Source organism: Manis javanica, chromosome 17 (assembly GCF_040802235.1).
Source record: "Manis javanica isolate MJ-LG chromosome 17, MJ_LKY, whole genome shotgun sequence".
Taxonomy (NCBI): Eukaryota; Metazoa; Chordata; class Mammalia; order Pholidota; family Manidae; genus Manis; species Manis javanica.
The window spans coordinates 28,212,095-28,232,140 of NC_133172.1; the positions used below are offsets into that span (position 1 = coordinate 28,212,095).

Consider the following 20,046-nt stretch of genomic DNA (forward strand, 5'->3'; position numbering starts at 1 on the left):
CATTTGACCCGGGAATCCCACTCCTTGGAATTTACCCAAAGTATACAACTTCTCAGATTCAAAAAGACATATGCACCCCTATGTTTATCGCAGCACTTTTTACAATAGCCAAGATATGGAAGCAACCTAAGTGTACATCAGTAAATGAATGGATAAAGAAGAGGTGGTACATATACACAATGGAATACTACTCAGCCCTAAGAAAGAAACAAATCCTGCCATTTGCAACAACATGGATGGAGCTGGAGGACATTATGATCAGTGAAATAAGGCAGGCAGAGAAAGACAAATGCCAAATGATTTCCCTCATTTGTGGAGTATAACAATGAAGCAAAACTGAAGGAACAAAACAGCAGCAGACTCAGAGACTTCAAGAAGGGACTCGTGATTACCAAAAGTGGGGGGTGGGTGGGGAGGGAGGGAGAAGGGGATTGAGGGGTATAATGTTTAGTACACATGGTATGGGGGATCACGGGGAGAACAGTGTATCACAGAGAAGGGACATAGTGGATCTGTGACATCTTGCTGCACTGATGGACAGTGACTGCATTGGGGTATGGGTGGGGACTTGATAATATGGGTAAATGTAGTAACCACATTGTTTCTTCATGTGAAACCTTTGTAAGAGTGTATGTCAATCATACTTTAATAAAAAGTTTAAAAAAGTGAATATCACCCTATGCTATACGGATGGATCTCAAATAGTTTTTATTTTCTTTTCAAAAGTTAAAGATAAAAAGAAATATTTAAAATTTTATGGGATTAGTCTGTTTCCCCTAGTATTGTTTTTTAAATAAAATACAATGAACCTAATAAAAATGCTTAAAGAATACAATGAACATTATTAAAATAATAGGCATGAATTTAGTATTTCTCTTCTTCAAAAAAGAAGGCTCTCCCTTTAGTTTAGTTATAGGAAGCTTTGGAATACCTAACCACATTCTCCACTTGCAGTATCAATAATAAAACTGAATGGTATCCACCTGCCTGACTCCCTTTGTCTATTTCTCAATGGAACTCTGAACATGGGCTGGAAAAACAGGTATTAGGTTCCTAGAAAGCCCAAAACATAACCTGATAAATGTAGGTCAATAGAGATCACAAAACAAACAAACATGCAAAACAAAACAAAAATCACTAGCCATAATGGAAATGCAAATCAAAATCACAAGTAGATCTCACCTCACACTTGTGAGAATATAGTTATCAACAAAAAGACAAGAAATAAGTGTTGGCAATGGTGTGGAGAAAATGGAACCTTGTACCCTCTTGGTAGGAACGCAAATTGGTAAAGCCACAATGCAAAACAGTACAGAGGAGCCTCAAAAACTAAAAATAGAACTACCATATGATCCAGCAATTCTTCTTCTAGGTACTTATCCAATGAAAAGGAAAATACTAATTCAAAAAGACATATGCACCCATGTTCACTGCTGCATTATTTATAATAGCCAAGATATGGAAGCAACCCAAGTGTCCATGTATGTATGAATGGATAAAGATGTGGTACATACTTACAATGGGGTATTACTCAGCCATGAAAATGAATGAAATCTTGCCATTTGGACCTAAATAGTACTATACCAAGTGAAATAAGTCAAATACCATATGATTTCACTTATATGTAGAATAAAAGAAATGAATAATACAAAACAGAAACAGGCTGATACATACATAGAACAAATAGGCGGCTGCCAGACTGAATACAGGTGAGGGGATGTATGAAATAGGTGAAGTGGATTAAGAAGTACCAACTCCCAGTTATAAAATGAATCAGGGGGTTTGCAATGTATAGCATAGGGAATATGGTTAAGAATATTGTAACATGCGGAGCCAAGATGGCGGCGTGAGTAAGACAGTGGGAATCTCCTCCCAAAAACATATATATTTTTGAAAATACAACAAATACAACTAATCCTAAAAGAGAGACCAGAAGACACAGGACAACAGCCAGACTACATCCACACCTGCGAGAATCCAGCACCTGGTGAAAGAGGTAAGATACAAGCCCCGGCCTGGCGGGACCCAAGGCCCCTCACCCCAGCTCCCAGAGGGAGGAGAGGAGTCAGAGCGGGGAGGGAGAGGGAGCCCAGGACTGCTGAACACCCAGCCCCAGCCATTGGCACCAGAGCGCAGACACAGTGCATGCATGGGGTGCTGGATACTAGGGAAACAGGACAGTAAGACCTGTGAGTGGGTCCTGAAGCCGGTGCCCCTGTGACAAAGAAAAGCGAGTGTTTTTTGAAAGTCTTAAAGGGACAGGGACCCCACAACTGGACGGAAGCATCCCGGGTCACAGTCCAGCAGCTGGAAATTCCAAGGAACTCCGGGCACACTAACCCCCTGGGAAACAGCTCTGAGACTCCTCATGGAGGTAAACAAACAGCCCCTGTCCATTACCCCTCCGGGGACACGCCATAGCAGAGCAGAAGCCTGAGGCTGGCCACGCCCACAGCAAGGGAGCTTCCCCCTTACCGGCTGGGCAAGATACATAGACCCAGTCTACACGTAACTGCCCAACATAAGCCAGTAGGGGTCGCAGTTGTCCCAGTAAAGAAAGGCCAGGAGTCAAGTGGAAAGAGTTTTGACTCTCCCAGCTGATAGATGTGTCAATAGCAATCCACTGAATCTATTAACATGAAAAGTCAAAAAAATTTGATCCAGACAAGACTAACCCAGACAGCTTTGGCATCTGCTACATCTTCCCCTGAGAAGGAACCTGGGGAGATAGATTTAGCCAGTCTTCCTGAAAAAGAATTCAAAACAAAAGTCATAACTATGCTGATGGACTTGCAGAGAAATATGCAAGAACTAAGGAAGGAGAATACAGAAATAAAACAAGCTCTGGAAGGACTTCAAAACAGAATGGACAAGATGCAAGAGACCATTAATGGTCTAGAAAACAGAGAACAGGAACGCAGAGAAGCTGATCTCCAGTAATGAGAGAATTCTAAGAGAACTGTGTGACCAATCGATATGGAACAATATCCGCATTATAGGGGTACCAGTAGAAGAAGAGAGAGAAAAAGTGATAGAAAGTGTCTTTGAAGAAATAATTGCTGAAAACATCCCCAAACTAAGGGAGGAAATGGCCGCTCAGACCACAGAGGTACACAGAACTCCCATGACAAGGGATCCAAGGAGGGCAACACCAAGACACATAATAATTAAAATGGCAAAGATCAAAGACAAGGACAAAGTATTAAAGACAGCCAGAGAGAAAAAAAAAGGTCACCTACAAAGGAAAACCCATCAGGCTATCATCAGACTTCTCAACAGAAACCCTACAGGCCAGAAGAGAATGCCATGATATATTTAGTGCAATGAAACAGAAGGGCCTCAAACCAAGAATACTGTATCCAGCACGATTATCATTTAAATATGAAGGAGGGAGTAAACAATTCCCAGACAAGCAAAAGTTGAGGGAATTTGCCTCCCACAAACCACCTCAACAGGGCATCTTACAGGGACTGCTCTAGATGGGAGCACTCCTAAAAAGAGCACAGAACAAAACACCCAACATATGAAGAAGGGAGGAGAAGGAATAAGAAGGGAGAGAAATAAAGAATCATCAGACCATGTTTATAATAGCTCAATAAGCGAGTTAAGTTAGACAGTAAGATAGTAAAGAGGCTAAACTTGAACCTTTGGTAACCACAAACTTAAAGCCTGCAATGGCAATAAGTACATACCTTTCAATAATCACCCTAAATGTAAATGGACTGAATGTACCAATCAAAAGACAAAGAGTAATAGAATGGATGAAAAAGCAGATCCATCTATATGCTGCTTACAAGAGACTCACCTCAAACCCAAAGACATGCACAGACTTAAAGTCAAGGGATGGAAAAAGATATTTCATGCAAACAACACAGAGAAGAAAGCAGGTGTTGCAATTCTGGTATCAGACAAAACAGACTTCAAAATAAAGAAAGTAACAAAAGACAAAGGAGGATATTACATAATGATAAAGGGCTCAGTCCAACATGAGGATATAACCATTATAAATATATATGCACCCAATACAGGAGCACCAACATACCTGAAACAAATACTAACAGAACTAAAGGAGGAAATAGAATGCAATGCATTCATTATAGGAGACTTCAACACACCACTCACACCAAAGGACAGATCCACCAGACAGAAAATAAGTAAGGACACAGAGGCACTGAACAACACACTAGAACAGATGGACCTAATAGACATCTACAGAACTCTACATCCAAATACAACAGGATACACATTCTTCTCAAGTGCACATGGAATATTCCCCAGAATAGACCACATACTAGACCACAAAAAGAGCCTCAGTAAATTCAAAAAGATTGAAATCCTACCAACCAACTTTTCAGACCACAAAGGCATAAAACTAGAAATAAACTGAATAAAGAAAGCAAAAAGGCTCACAAACACATGGAGGCTTAACAACACACTCCTAAATAATCAATGGATCAATGACCAAATCAAAATGGAGATCCAGCAATATATGGAAACAAACGACGACAACAACACAAAGCCCCAACTACTGTGGGATACAGCAAAAGCAGTCTTAAGAGGAAAGTATATAGCAATCCAGGCATATTTAAAGAAGGAAGAACAATCCCAAATGAATAGTCTAATGTCACAATTATCGAAATTGGAAAAAGAAGAACAAATGAGGTCTAAGGTCAGCAGAAGGAGAGACATAATAAAGATCAGAGAAGAAATAAATAAAATTGAGAAGAATAAAAAAATAGCAAAAATAAATGAAACCAAGAGCTGGTTCTTCGAGAAAAAAAACAAAATAGATAAGCCTCTAGCCAGACATATTAAGAGGAAAAGAGAGTCAACACACATCAACAGAATCAGAAACAAGAAAGGAAAAATCACGACGGACCCCACAGAAATACAAAGAATTATTAGAGAGTACTATGAAAACCTATATGCTAACAAGCTGGGAAACCTAGGAGAAATAGACAACTTCCTAGAAAAATACAACCTTCCAAGACTGACCCAGAAAGAAACAGAAAATCTAAACAGACCAATTACCAGCAACGAAATTGAAGCGGTAATCAAAAATCTACCAAAGAACAAAACCCTCGGGTCAGATGGACTTACCTTGGAATTTTATCAGACATACAGGGAAGACATAATACCCATTCTCCTTAAAGTTTTCCAAAAAATAGAAGAGGAAGGAATACTCCCAAACTCATTCTATGAAGCCAACATCACCCTAATACCAAAACCTGGTACAGACCCCACCAAGAAAGAAAACTACAGACCAATATCCCTGATGAACGTAGATGCAAAAATACTCAACAAAATATTAGCAAACCGAATTCAAAAATACATCAAAAGGATCATACACCACGACCAAGTGGGATTCATCCCAGGGATGCAAGGATGGTACAACATTTGAAAATCCGTCAACATCATCCACCACATCAACAAAAAGAAAGACAAAAACCACATGATCATCTCCATAGATGTTGAAAAAGCATTTGATAAAATTCAACATCCATTCATGATAAAAACTCTCAACAAAATGGGTATAGAGGGCAAGTACCTCAACATAATAAAGGCCATATATGACAAACCCACAGCCAACATCATACTGAACAGCGAGAAGCTGAAAGCTTTTCCTCTGTGATTGGGCACAAGACGGGGATGCCCAGTATCCCCACTGTTACTCAACATAGTACTGGAGGTCCTTGCCATGGCGATCAGACAAAACAAAGAAATACAAGGAATCCAGATTGGTAAAGAAGAAGTTAAACTGTCACTATTTGCAGATGACATGATATTGTACATAAAAAACCCTAAAGACTGCACTCCGAAACTACTAGAGCTAATATCGGAATTCAGCAAAGTTGCAGGATACAAAATTAACACACAGAAATATGTGGCTTTCCTATACACTAACAATAAACTAATAGAAAGAGAAATCAGGAAGACAATTCCATTCAAAATAGCATCCTAAAAAATAAAATACCTAGGAATAAACCTAACCAAAGAAGTGAAAAACCTATATCCTGAAAACTACAAGTCACTCTTAAGAGAAATTAAAGGAGACACTAACAAATGGAAATTCATCCCATGCTCATGGCTAGAAAGAATTAATATCATCAAAATGGCCATCCTGTCCACAGCAATATACAGATTCGATGCAATCCCTATCAAACTACCAACAGCATTCTTCAATGAACTGGAACAAATAGTTCAAAAATTCATATGGAAACACCAAAGACCCCAAATAGCTAAAGCATTCCTGAGAAGGAAGAATAGAGTGGGGGGGATCTCACTCCCCAACTTCAAGCTCCACTAGAAAGCCACAGTAATCAAGACAATTTGGTACTGGCACAAGAACAGAGCCACAGACCAATGGAACAGAATAGAGACTCCAAACATTAACCCAAACATATATGGTCAACTAATATTCGATAAAGGAGCCATGGACATACAATGGGGAAATGACAGTCTCTTCAACAGATGGTGCTGGTAAAACTGGACAGCTACATGTAAGAGAATGAAACTGGATCACTGTCTAACCCCATACACAAAAGTAAATTCGAAATGGATCAAAGACTTGAATGTAAGTCATGAAACCATAAAACTCTTAGAAAAAAACATAGGCAAAAATCTCTTAGACATAAACATGAGTGACCTCTTCTTGAACATATCTCCCTGGGCAAGGGAAACAAACGCAAAAATGAACAAATGGGACTATATCAAGCTGAAAACCTTCTGTACAGCAAAGGCCACCATCAATAGAACAAAAAGGTATCCTACAGTATGGGAGAATATATTCATAAATGACAGATCCGATAAAGGGTTGACATCCAAAATATATAAAGAGTTCACACATCTCAACAACAAAAAGCAAATAATCCAATTAAAAAATGGGCAGAGGAGCTGAATAGACAGTTCTCTAAAGAAGAAATTCAGATGGCCAACAGACACATGAAAAGATGCTCCACATCGCTTGTCATCAGAGAAATTCAAATTAAAAGCACAATGAGATATCATCTCACACCAGTAAGGATGGCTACCATCCAAAAGACAAACAACAACAAATGTTGGTGAGTTTGTGGAGAAAGGGGAACCCTCCTACACTGCTGGTGGGAATGTAAATTAGTTCAACCATTGTGGAAAGCAGTATGGAGGTTCCTCAAAATGCTCAAAATAGAAATACCATTTGACCCAGGAATTCCACTTCTAGGAATTAACCCCAAGAATGCAGCACTCCAGTTCGAAAAGGACAGATGCACCCCTATGTTTATCGCTGCACTATTTACAATAACGAAGATATGGAAGCAACCTAAATGTCCATCAGTAGATAAATGGATAAAGAAAATGTGGTACATATACACAATGGAATATTACTCAGCCATAAGAAAAAAACAAATCCTACCATTCGCAACAACATGGATGGAGCTAGAGGGTATTATGCTCAGTGAAATAAGTCAGGCAGAGAAAGACAAGTACCAAATGATCTCACTCATATGTGGCGTATAAGAACAAAAGAAAACTGAGGGAACAAAACAGCAGCAGAAGCACAGAACCCAAGAATGGACTAACAGTTACCAAAGGGAAAGGGACTGGGGAGGATGGGTGGGAAGGGAGGGATAAGGGCGGGAAAAAAAGAAAGGGGGCATTACGATTAACATGTATAGTGTGTGGGGGACATGGGGAGGGCTGTGCAACACAGAGGAGACAAGTAGTGATTTTATAGCATCTTACTATGTGGGATGTGGGGGTGACTTGGTGAAGGGGGGAGCCTAGTAAACATAATGTCCTTCATGTAATTATAGATTAATGATACCAAAATAAAATTATTAAAAAAAAAAGAATATTGTAACAACTTTTTATGGTGACAGATGGTAACTAGACTTACTGTGGTGAGCATTTTGTAATGTATATAAATATTGAATCACTATGCTGTACATGTGAAACAAATACAATATTGTATATGAATTATTCTTCAGTACATAAAATGGAAAACATCCAAAATTGCTTTGTTATTACAGGGCAATATAATCTGTTCTTGGGGTAAAAGGTAATATTCACCCAAATTCCAGGGCAGGTTAGTAATCTATGGTTCATCATTATGAACTAGGATTTATTTCTCTCTTTTCCCTCCCCACTGTAAGGCAAGTGGAGTTTAGGCATGACTTTTATCTATGTAGAGTTAATAATTCTCCACACTAAACTTCAATGCTTGCTTATTTTCTGAGTACTTATTCATTACAGTTTAAGCATAATAAACCCAGGTCATTCTCAAGGCTAAAGAGTCTAAAACAGCTAAAAGCTATGAATAAGTTGGGAAAAAGTGCTGTGAAGCAAAAAGTAGAAAAGTGGACTAGTAATTAACAGAAATGTATTTTGTTATCAGCTCTCCTGTATACTGTAAGGTATTTAACCTCCCTGGGTCTCAGCTTTCTCTTTTTAAATGAATGGGAGGGACTACAGGGTATCTCAGACTTCTGGTTATAAAATCTGATGACACTATGTAATTAGTGGTCTCAGTCAGGTTGCTACTTCTGTTTTCAGTACAAGTGCAAAAAAAAGTATATAATAAGTAATTTAGTCCAAAACTGTTAACTTGTCAAAATGGTATCATTTAAACTATTAAAATAAGTATTCATGATTCTTTAAAAAATGCGTGATGGTTTCACATCTCACCATAAGGATACTAAGTATTAGTTACATAAATAAGCCATTAGATTAAGGAGAGAAAAACCAATGAAGATGTATGGTGGTATTTTACTTAAGTACAAAATAAATGAGTGTGCCCACCAGTTGTGTCACCTATATCATATGACACAATGTGTGCCCTTTAAAATATGACAAATGGCCTAGAGAACACACAGCATTTTTGAATTCCTAATTTCTAAATACTGGAGTTTTATGTTTTTTGTTTATATACCACACCATAATTCTTTTACATACTATATCATATTACATGTTGAATTCAAAATTGTACCAATTTCATCCAGTTTACAAATGTGGATACAGGGAAGAGAAGCTATTTTCAAGATGGGTTGAGTGAGGTATCAAAAGTAGTGTGCCTTTTAGGTATTCTGATTTTCTGAGTCAAACTATCCTTAACTCTTAAAAGTTCATCCACAGAACTTCATGTGACTGCATATTCATGGCCTGTTATAGCTGCAAAAATGGCAAAAAAAGACAGGTTTTCTGCTCAGTATTTCTCATTGATTGAAAAATGAGTGGAAAATAACCTCAGTTTTTATTGTAGAGTTCTTTACAAATGATCTCCACATTATTTAAAGCATTTAGAAAGCAGCACTTATACTGTCAGAGTTTGTTTTGTAGAAATGTGAATTATGTTCATAATTATAATGTATTAACCTTTATGGATTTTCAATGGACAAGCATAACTGTTAATAATGAGAATCAAAGTATCAGTTATTCACATGGGATGCTAATGACAAGCTTCAATCCAAAACTATATAAAATGGCTGAATTGTAAGCCTTTATTAGGGACAAAGATAATAGCAAAAATAGTGCCAGTAATGAACTGCTCTCTACTTACAGCCTGAGGACTTCCTACTTCCCCCTTTTACTCACTAATTGGTCAAGGCATGGGAAAAAGGAGGGGGTTAGGATTTCAGCACCCCTCTACTTCTGCTGAGATGTGGCAATGAGGCTGAAAGATGGTTCTGTACTTCAACTAAGCCTGCAGGGGGGCTGTAGGCAATATGTCACTGAAAATCACATAATGGATTTAATTCTAACAAAAATATCTTCTGCTGCTTTCACAGTCCTAGTGCTATAAATTATTTTCCTAAAACTATATTCTTTCTTAAAGAGTGAGGTATATACTAGTATTCAGTGCTTGGGAAGAAGTCAAAATATTCTGATTGTTATTCTCTATCACTCATTCTAGCCAAGTTATACTATTTTAGTCACATCTGCAATCTATAATAGGTAGGTATGAAGTGAAATCTCTCATGAGTATTAGCCCATTTATATAAATCTCTTCTGAAATATAGACTGTTTCGTAACAATTACAAATCATTACCAGCTTAGAGAACAAAAGAAACAGTTTAACAATATGAATTAATAATAAGTATGTAAAAATGTACTGTTTTTAGTTCTCTGGTGCTTATCAAAAGGAGATTTTCAAAATGGGACTCGTGTTTTATAAAAATTCATGAAATCCTTTATTTTGATCACCCACACACCTTTTTTTCTGGAGGGTTGGTTTTCTTGTTCTTGAGTAATAAAACTAAATTTTGGATATGAAGTTAAGTCTATCTCAGCCTCTGACTTAGTCTTATATTTAGTGATTAGTGTAAAGATACCACTTAAAGGAGACATTTCACCTGTGTACTTATCAGATTTGTATAAATAAAAAAATCATTCGTGTATATAGAGAAAACACCATAACTAAAACACATTAGAGAACTTCTTATATAAGATTTAGACCAGTGCCGCCCAAAATAATGCAAGTAGCCACATTAAAAAGTCTTTAAAAAGAAACAAGTGGAGTTAATTTTACTAACAACTTATTTAACCCAATATATCTGTGCAGAAAAGAGTTAATATAGTAGGATTGAGGCTGCTACCTTAGAAGGGTCTGTGTGCAAGGACGGCCCTTGGCTGGCTTCCAGGAACTTGACGTTCCTCCATTCCCTGACTGATAAGGGTGGTTCATGGGGCCTAGAGTTTGTATTAACAATGTCGTTTATGCTAAAAAATGGCTTTCCTCTGTGAATACAGAATTTTGGTACAAGCAAGGCAGAGAGTGTCTATGTGAACAGCCCCCCAAAAAACCTTTGGGCACTGAGTCTCTAGTGGGCTTCTCTGGGCAGAAACATTGTACATGTTACTGCACTTTTTCTTGCTGGAGAAATGAACATGCTCAGTGTGCCCCCTGTGGGATGGAGAGAGTATAAGGAAGCCTGGGAAAGAATTTCTCCAGACTCATTCTTTTCCTCTTGCTGATCCTGTCTTGCATTCTTTCACTGCAATTAAGCCTTAGCTGTGAGTACAAATATATGCAGTCCTGTGAGTCCTTCTAGCAAATCACAGAACATGTGGGTTGTGTTGGACAGCCCTGAAGCAATATCCTAAATAGTCTCACTTTAACATGTAATAAATATAAAATATTAATGAGATATTTTACATTCTTTCTTTCAAAGCAAGTCTTTGAAATCTGGGATACATTTTTATAATTACAGCACATTTCAGTTTATACTGGCCACATTATAAGTGGTTGACAGCTATATGTGGCTGTACTGGACAGCATAGGTTCAGATGTTGGGAATAGATGAGGAAAAAGTAAGGAGGCTAAGAGGTTTTCTTGCTATCTCTGTGTAACAATCACTGCTTTGTAGTTATTTGAAAGAGTGAAATGGCCTTTGTATAGTTATTTTTCAAGTTTGAGAGGTTCTCAAAAATTTTTTAAAACAAACTGAGTTTATACCTTATAGGGCAACAAGATAATTTCCAATAACATTTCCAACTACTTGAGAAATTCACCATATCCAAAATAACTCAGCACTTTCGTCCTTTTTATCTGTTCAGTTTTCATTTGCCAAGTCAATCAGACCTCAAATTGCAGGTAACTTTGACTCATTCTGTTACTTTCCATTCTTGATCAGTCATCAAATCTTGTTGATTCCATCTCCACAACTCTTCTTAATCCTCATTATCCCTGCTTTGGTTGAGACCTTCCTAGCTTCCCACCTTCACTATGGAAGTAGCCTCCTAACTAGCTTTCATGCCCCAACTAAAGCACAGCTCTGATTATGTCAGTCTGTAGTACAAAACCCTTCAAAACTCCCCAATGCCTGTAACATAGTTTAAATTTAGCCTCTAATTTAAAGGTCTTTGAATTCCAACTTTACCTTTCCTGGATCATTTCTGTCTGTTCTTTTTTTTACTACTTCTTGTGGACTACATTAGCTGTTTCTAAGCCTGTGTTCATTTCATTACTTCTGTTTGGAATAACAACCTCAATTAACAATTCCACCTTCTAAAATCTACCTACTCTCAAAGATAAGCTCAAAGGCTCAAGGGACCAACCTTCAATGACTGTGTGCTTTATAACTGATGCTGTCTGCTATAAGGAACCTTATATTCAACAAGGAAGCACTGTTTTCTGTCTTAAATGGTCTTTGTAACAGTCAATCCTGTATCTGCCTCATTTACATGTATGTTGCACACCTAAGTGACTAGAGATCCTTTAGGACAGAGGCATTTCATTCATTTTTTTATCTTCATAGCAAATACAGTAACTCGTATGGTTAATGTTATTTAAATATATGGGTGGAAGGCATGCAGGTTGGCTATATCACCTTCCTAATACAACTGACCAAATGCCCATATAGTACCTTTAAAAATACAATATAAGAGTTTAGCTGTAATAATGCCTATAAATGGTCACATAAAATCATGATTTTAATACAGAATCCATGAGATAGTATCTTGAACTTATAAGGGATAAATTATGAAAAGGCAGCAGAACCAATCTTTCTTTGTGGGGATTTGTTCATTTGAATTATCAGGAGTTTAAGCAAAAGATCCTAAAATCTGTATTCAAAGTTTTTCCACTTTTAAGCTGGGTCAGTGCCTACACTGAACTACAGCATTCTTTAATATGAAAAAGTTCCCACATGCTCACAAAATAGTAAAGATGACTTTTAAAGACTTAAGCAACTCATAAAAAGACAAAATCCCCTTTGAAACCACAAAAGAAAGTATCTAGTGGATATACAAAATAGAAAATTCAAATGTAAGAAAATATCTAAAGGATATACATAATAGAAAATTCAAATGTATCACTACAAAAAATCAACTCAACACAAAAGGTGTATTGAAAGAAATGAAGGACAACAAAGTTATGGCATATAGAAAACAAGCAGCAAAATGGTGTAAGCTCTTTTTATTAGTAATTACTTTAAAAGTATATGGATTAAACTCTCCATTCAAAGGGCACAGATTGGCAGAATATTAAAAAAAACAAGATCCAACTATATAGTGTTTTACAAAAGAGTCACTTTAGATCTAAAGACATAAATAGTTTGAAAGTAAAAGGACGGAGAAAGATATTTCATGCAAATAGTTATCCAAAGAGAGCTGGTGTGGTGATACAAATAACAGACAAAAATAGATTAAAATGTCAGAACTATTACAAGTGACAAAGAAGGACATTGTATATTGATAAAAGGGTCAATTCACCAAGTAGAAATAACAATTATAAATATATATGGACCAAAAATTAGAGCCCCAAAATATAAAAAGCAAACATTGCCAGAACTTAAGGGAGAATTAGATAGTTCTATAATAGTTGAAGATGTTAATACCCCACTTTTAATAATAGATAAAACCACCACACAGAAAATCAAAGGAAATAAAGGTCTTGAATAACACTATAAACTGATTGGATCTGCCAGACATATACAGATAACTCCACTGAATAGCAGTAGAATATACATCTCATTTTTCTCAGTAACATAACATTCTTCACACTAGACCATATGTTAGGCTACACACACATACAAAATCTTAATTTTAAAGGACTGATCTCACACAAAGTATCTTTTCTAATTGCAATGGAATAAAACTAGGAATCAATTACAGAAGGAAAACTGGAAAGCTCAGAAATATGTGGGAATTAAACTACACACTCTTAACCAACCAATGAGCCAAATAAGAAATTACAGGGAAAATTAGAAGACAAATGTTATGACACAAATGAGACAAATGAAAATGAAAACACAACATACCAAAACTTAGGAATTTATAGATATTAATCCCTACACTAAAGGAGAAAGATCTCAAATCAATAAATTAAAGAACTAGATAAAGAAGAGCAAACTAAACTCAAACTTCTATGCCTTTGTCAGAAGTATTGAAATTATAAATATTAGAACCAAGATAAATATAGAGAATAAAAATCTAGAGAAAATAAAAAATCAAACAACTGATTCTTTGAAAAGATCAACAAAATTGGCAAATCTTTAGTTATGCAGCCTAAGGGAAAGAAAGAGAAAGATAAAAAGACTCAAATTACTTAATCAGAAATGCAAGTGTGGACATTACTGAAGATCCAACAGATAAAAAAGGATTAGAAGAAAATACTAACAACTGTACATTAAGACACTGCTAACCTAGATGAAATGGACACATTCCTAGAAACATATAATCTCCCAAAACTGAATAAAAAAGAAATAGAAAATCTGAATAGATTTCTAGCAAGGAGGTTGAATTAGTAATTTAAAAACCTCCCAGCAAAGGAAAGCCCTGGACCAAGTGGCTTCATAGTAAATTCTACCAAACGTTTGCAAAATTAATACCAATCCTTTAACTCTTCCAAAAAGTTGAAGAGGAAGGATTATTTCTTACTCATTCTATGGGCATGACCCTGATATCAAGGCCAGACAAAGAATACTACAAGAAAATAAAACTAAAGACTAACATCTTTTGGATGCATAGTGATGTAAAAATCCTCAACAAAATACTAGCACTGAATTCAGCAACATATTAAAAGGTTTATACACCATGACCAAGTGGGATTTATTCCTGGAACAGAAGGACTGTTCAACCTATGAAAATCAATCAGTGTAATAAACAACATTAACATAAAGAAGGGAACAAAAACCACATGATTACCTCAATTCAATCAGAAAAAGCATTTGACAAAATTCAAAACCTTTTCATGAGAAAACCCTCAATAAAGTAGTAATAGAAGAAAATTTCCTCAACACAATAAAGGCCATATATGAAAACCCCATATTCAATGGTGTAACCCCATACTCAATGGTGTAACACCATACTCAATGGTGAAAGGTTGAAAGCTTTTCGCCTAAGACCAGGAACGAGACAAGGATGTCAACTTTCACTTCTATTAATATAGTACTGTAAATTGTAGCCAGAGCAATTAGGCAAAAAAGGGAAATAAAACGCATCTAAATTGGAAGGGAAATATAAAATTATTTCTGTTCACAGACAACATGATGTTATATGTAGAATCCCCCTGACACACAAAGACTTAGAACTAATAAACTAAAGCAGCCAAGTTGTAAGGCACAAAATCAACACACAAAAATCAGTTGATTGCTATACACTATACATAAACAATTAGAAAGGAAAATAATTCCATTTACAACAGCATCAAAAAGAATAAAACCACTTAGAAATAAACTTAACCAAGAAGATGCAAGACTTGTACACCAAAAAGTACAAAACATTGCTGAAAGAAATTAAAGAAGAAAAATAAATGGGAAGACATCCTGGGTTCATGGATTGGAAAACAATATTGCTAAGATGACAATACTACTCAAAGTGATCCATGGATTCATTATGATCCCTATCAAAATCCCAAATGTGTTTTTTGCAGAAATTGGAAAAATCTATTCTAAAATTTATGGAATCTCAAAGAGCCCTCAACCGCTAAAATGATCTTGAAAAAGAACATTAAGTTGAAGAACTCACTCCTCCTGGCTTCAAAACTCATTACAAAGCTACAGTAATCAAGAAAATTGGTACTGGCATCAGGAAAACAGACCAATGGGACAGTATAGACAGCCCCAAAATAAACCCTCACATATAAGTTAAATGATTTCTGACAAGGGCCCCAAGACCATTAACTGAGGAAAGGACAGTATTTTCAACAAATGGTCCTGGGAAAACTGTATATCCACTCATAAAAGAATGAAGCTGGGCCCTTATCTTACACCATAGAAAAAATTAACTGAGGATGGATCAAAGAACTAAGTATAAGGGCTAAAACTATAAAATTCTTACATGAAAACAGAGGAAAATCTTCATGACATTGTCTTGGCAATGGTTTCTTGACTATGACACCCAAAGCAAGACAAAGAAGATAACAGATAGACTGGACTGCACTGAAATGAGAGCCTTTATGCTTCAAAGGACACCATAAGACAGTGAAAAGATAGTCCATGGACTGGGAAAAAATGTTTGCTAATCATATATCTGATGAGAGATTAACATCCAGAATATATAAAGATCCCTTACAACTTAACAACAAAACAGAGAAATTTAAAAATGAGCAAAGGACACTCATTCAGACATTGGTATTGGTTAAGAAGTATATGAAAAGATGCCCAACATTAGTAATCATTAGAGAAATACAAACAAAAACCACAGTGAAAAACACACCCTACAACCATTAGAATGGTTATTAAAAAAAGAAAAATAACAAGTGTGGTGAGGATGAGGACCAACCTTGCTGCACTGCTGGTGGGAATGTAAAATGGTGCAGCCACTGTGAAAACAGTAGCGGGTCCTCAAATATTTAAATGTAGAATTGCCAAATGATCTAGCAATTCCACCTCTACATATATACTCCAAAGAACTGAAAGCAGATGCAAACAAATAACTTTATATAGTTTATATGTTATATAATATATATAACTTGCATACTAATGCTCATAGCAGCTTTATTCACAATAGCTAAAAAGTTGGAAACAACTCAAATGTCCATCAGCAGACGAGTGGATAAACAAAATGTGGTATTACATACTACAGAATACTATTCAGCTGCAAAATAACTGAAATTTTTAAAAACATTATGCTAAGTAAGTCAGACACAAAAGGACAAATATTGCAGATTCCACTTATATGAGGTACCTAGAATAGGGAAATTCAGAGAGACAGAAAGAATCGAGGCTACGGTAGAGTTGTTATTATTTCATGGGTATGGGGTTTCAGTAAGGGATAATACTTAAGTTCTGGAAATGGGTAGTGTTGATGGTCACACAACATTGTGAACGTTCTTAATGTCACTGAATTGCACATGTAAAAATGGTTGAGGGTAAATTTTATGTTATATACATTATACAATAATTTTTCAAGAAAGAGGCAACCCTTCTGGAAGGATGTTTTGCAGTATCTAGTAAACAACACATGACTTACCTTTTAAGTTAGCAATCTCAGTTCTAGGAATCTATCCTGAGGATACATCTCCAGGAATATGAAAATACATATGTACATATGCATAATATTATTCATTGTAACACTGCTTGTAATTGCAAAATCTTGGAAATAACCCATATGCCCATAAATAGGAGATTGACTAAAGTATATAAAATGTACTACTATGCAGTTACAAAAATAAGGATGATTTCTATGAACTGATACAGAGTGATTTCCAGGACATACTGTTAAGTAAAAGAAGCAGTGTGAAGAGTATAATATGCTTCCCTTCAAGCAAAAAGAGGATATAGGAAAATACACAAGTATCAGCTCATTTGTGTGAAAAGAAATACAGGAAGGATACACTAGAACTGATATGATTGACTACCTGCAGAGACTGAGTAGGAGGGGAGTGCAAAGTGCAGGGGAGTGGGGCTGGGTTGGCAGAGGAGGGAGCAGCTCTGAGTGTATCTTCTTGCATAGCTCTGTGGACAATGGAAATATTTCCAGTACTCCAAAAATAAAAACAGTTTAAAGTAACTACGATGTGGGGGAAAACAAAATGACCTAACAGTCACAGATGAACCTAAGTGTATTACAAATGAATCACACAACCACAAGGAATGGAGGCAGAAACTAACCTCAGAAACTGAAAAGCCTATTTTGATGGAATGGATAAAGACAAAAGGAGCCCTACACAAATAACTTCCTCTGCTGGGAAATGTCTAACCAGGGATACAGGCTAGCAATTCTAAGATTACTTTATATGTATACTAGGACTGAACAACACATATATCATGGATAATTAGAGCCAGGTTTTTCACTGTAGGAAGGAAAGATAAAGGGCTGGTTCCAGGGCTGGGTCAGGGAAACACCAGCTGAGCCTAGTTCATCCTATGGTAACAGAAAGGAAGGAAGTGATTTTTCAAAAAAAGGCACATCGAAAGGATACAGGAGGCACTTGAAGGGGCTCCCAAAGGCCAGAGCTGGGGCTTAGAGCAGCAAAATAATGTTAGTATTATAGAATAATATAATACATTTAATAATAGAATCAAATAAATACTCATGAGTTCATACTGATATAAATAAATAAATGAGGGGAGAGGAATTGCTCTTCCTTGTTGTGAAGTTATATTAATAAGTGTAGAAGGAATGATGGAAACATAAAATCACCATAAACACTGCAATAATAACTATTACAGGTAGAAACCATTAATGGATGCTAAAATTAGTGAACAAAATGACATTTGCATAGTTTCAAAGAGACTTGTTAGAGAGGAAAAAATTAGTAACTTTATAGTGGAGAAACCCAGCAGACAGCACCTAAGACAGTGGTCGAAGTTAACCTAACACACATTCACATTATGTACCCCCACCTCACTAATGTGATGTGCTGATAAAGGCACAACATAATTTCAATGACACTTGACAATAGTGCATAAACTCAACTGAATACATGAGAAAACATTAGACAAACCCAAACTGATGAGCATTGCTACTGAATAACTGGCCAGTGCCCTTCAAATGCATCAAGATCATTAGAGATGAGGAACTGTCACAGATAGACAGACATGACAACAAACGGAAATGTGTGGACCTGGACTGGAAAACGACATTAATGGTACAACTAGTGACATCTGAATAAGGTCTTCATCTTGGTCAATAATACTGTATCTAACATTAATTTCCAGTTTTACTACATTAGGGAAATCTGAATGAATGGCATATGAAAACTCTGGAATATTTTTATAACTTTCTGTAAGCTTAAAATTAAAAAGTTAAAAAAGAAAACACAGCTATCTACATCTTTGATGAGAATGGTTTGGTGGATTCATAATTATTAGTTCACCAAGCTGAATTACTACCATTGACAATTACTCTTAATTTTGAAAATCTTGAAAGAAGTCTTTACTTTCTGCATTCTCTAATGTGTTTTCATTTTTATAATTATGTGATGTTGAAATTTATGCAGTGACCTGTTTTTTTGCCCATAACAGGTTAATTCCTTGAAAGTAGAAACTAAGACTTACCTATTTCTACATCCTCTGTGACTTGCAGTCTCAGTAATTGTACTCTGAATGAATCAAACTTATGTAAAAAAATCTCAGTGCTATTGGATTTACTTACGTTCCACAAAGGAAGTAAACAGCATTCTAAACCTGCTGAGCCGACTACCTTCATCTGCCCACATTCGTATCACCCCAATTCCTGTTTTCAGCATTACATCGTTGGCCACGGTGCTGCAAAACTTGGCCTTCAGATTTTCAATAGAACTGCTTCCATCATAGACCGCAACAAAGTTTCTCTTGCATTCATTGGAGTGTTCCATCTGATAATCTAGGAACCTCAAATAAATCTGTAACATTAAAACAAAGAAAAAAACCCTGCTCTTAAAAAGGTACATATACGAATTTTCTAGTTTTATTACCCAGTCAACGTGGTAGACTGAATTGAGCTCGACAGCTGACAGAAAAACAATAGATAAAGGCTGATGCCTAAGTAGTTGAAAGAACTAAGGATAATGGTTGTTTCTTTGGTTGTCCTAACAACAGAATGAGCATTAGGGATCCTAAAATTTGTGTCTTTCCTATAAAGAGAAGACACTTTTTACTCCATGAGGTATGACTGTCTTACATAGTTTCCTTATAAAAGCTATCTCATGGTACTGACAAATTGGGAAAATAGAGCAATCATTCGTAGTGTTATTTCTCTGACAATCGCTGTGATCAATTTTTTCCAGTTTTTCTTCCTATTTTTAAAACCTAAGTTTAATTGTAAGGTACATCCTGCTTTTGTTGTAACACATCAAAACCATTATCTGTACTCTTCATAACCATAATCATTTCCATGATGTCCTGTTATTTATTTACCCACTATTCTACAATTGCACATTTAAATAGTTTAAAGATTTTTCCCCATAAATAACATGTCTACATTGTCAGTCAAGAAGATTTCAACTAGTTATCAAAATAGCAGTATTATCCTATGTTTTTAAGTAACCTTATATGCAGCTTGCTACCTGGCACTAAATTATTTCTTAACATATGCTGGACCCATTTTTTTATTTTGGTATCATTAATCTACAATTACATAAGGAACATTATGTTTACGAGACTCCCCCCTTCACCAAGTCTCCCCTACAAACCCCATTACAGT

The 20,046-nt window shown here is 36.2% G+C and overlaps 1 protein-coding gene across 2 annotated transcripts in view; it reads right to left on the reverse strand.

The window, feature by feature from the left end:
* NETO2 (neuropilin and tolloid like 2) overlaps window positions 1-20,046 on the reverse strand; it is a 77,693-nt gene that overhangs the window by 6,044 nt on the left and 51,603 nt on the right. For both annotated transcript variants that reach the window (XM_036996520.2, XM_036996519.2), the window contains exon 7: window positions 19,018-19,246. In XM_036996520.2, the coding sequence (XP_036852415.1) occupies window positions 19,018-19,246 (229 nt within the window). The remainder of the gene's footprint in view (window positions 1-19,017; window positions 19,247-20,046) is intronic.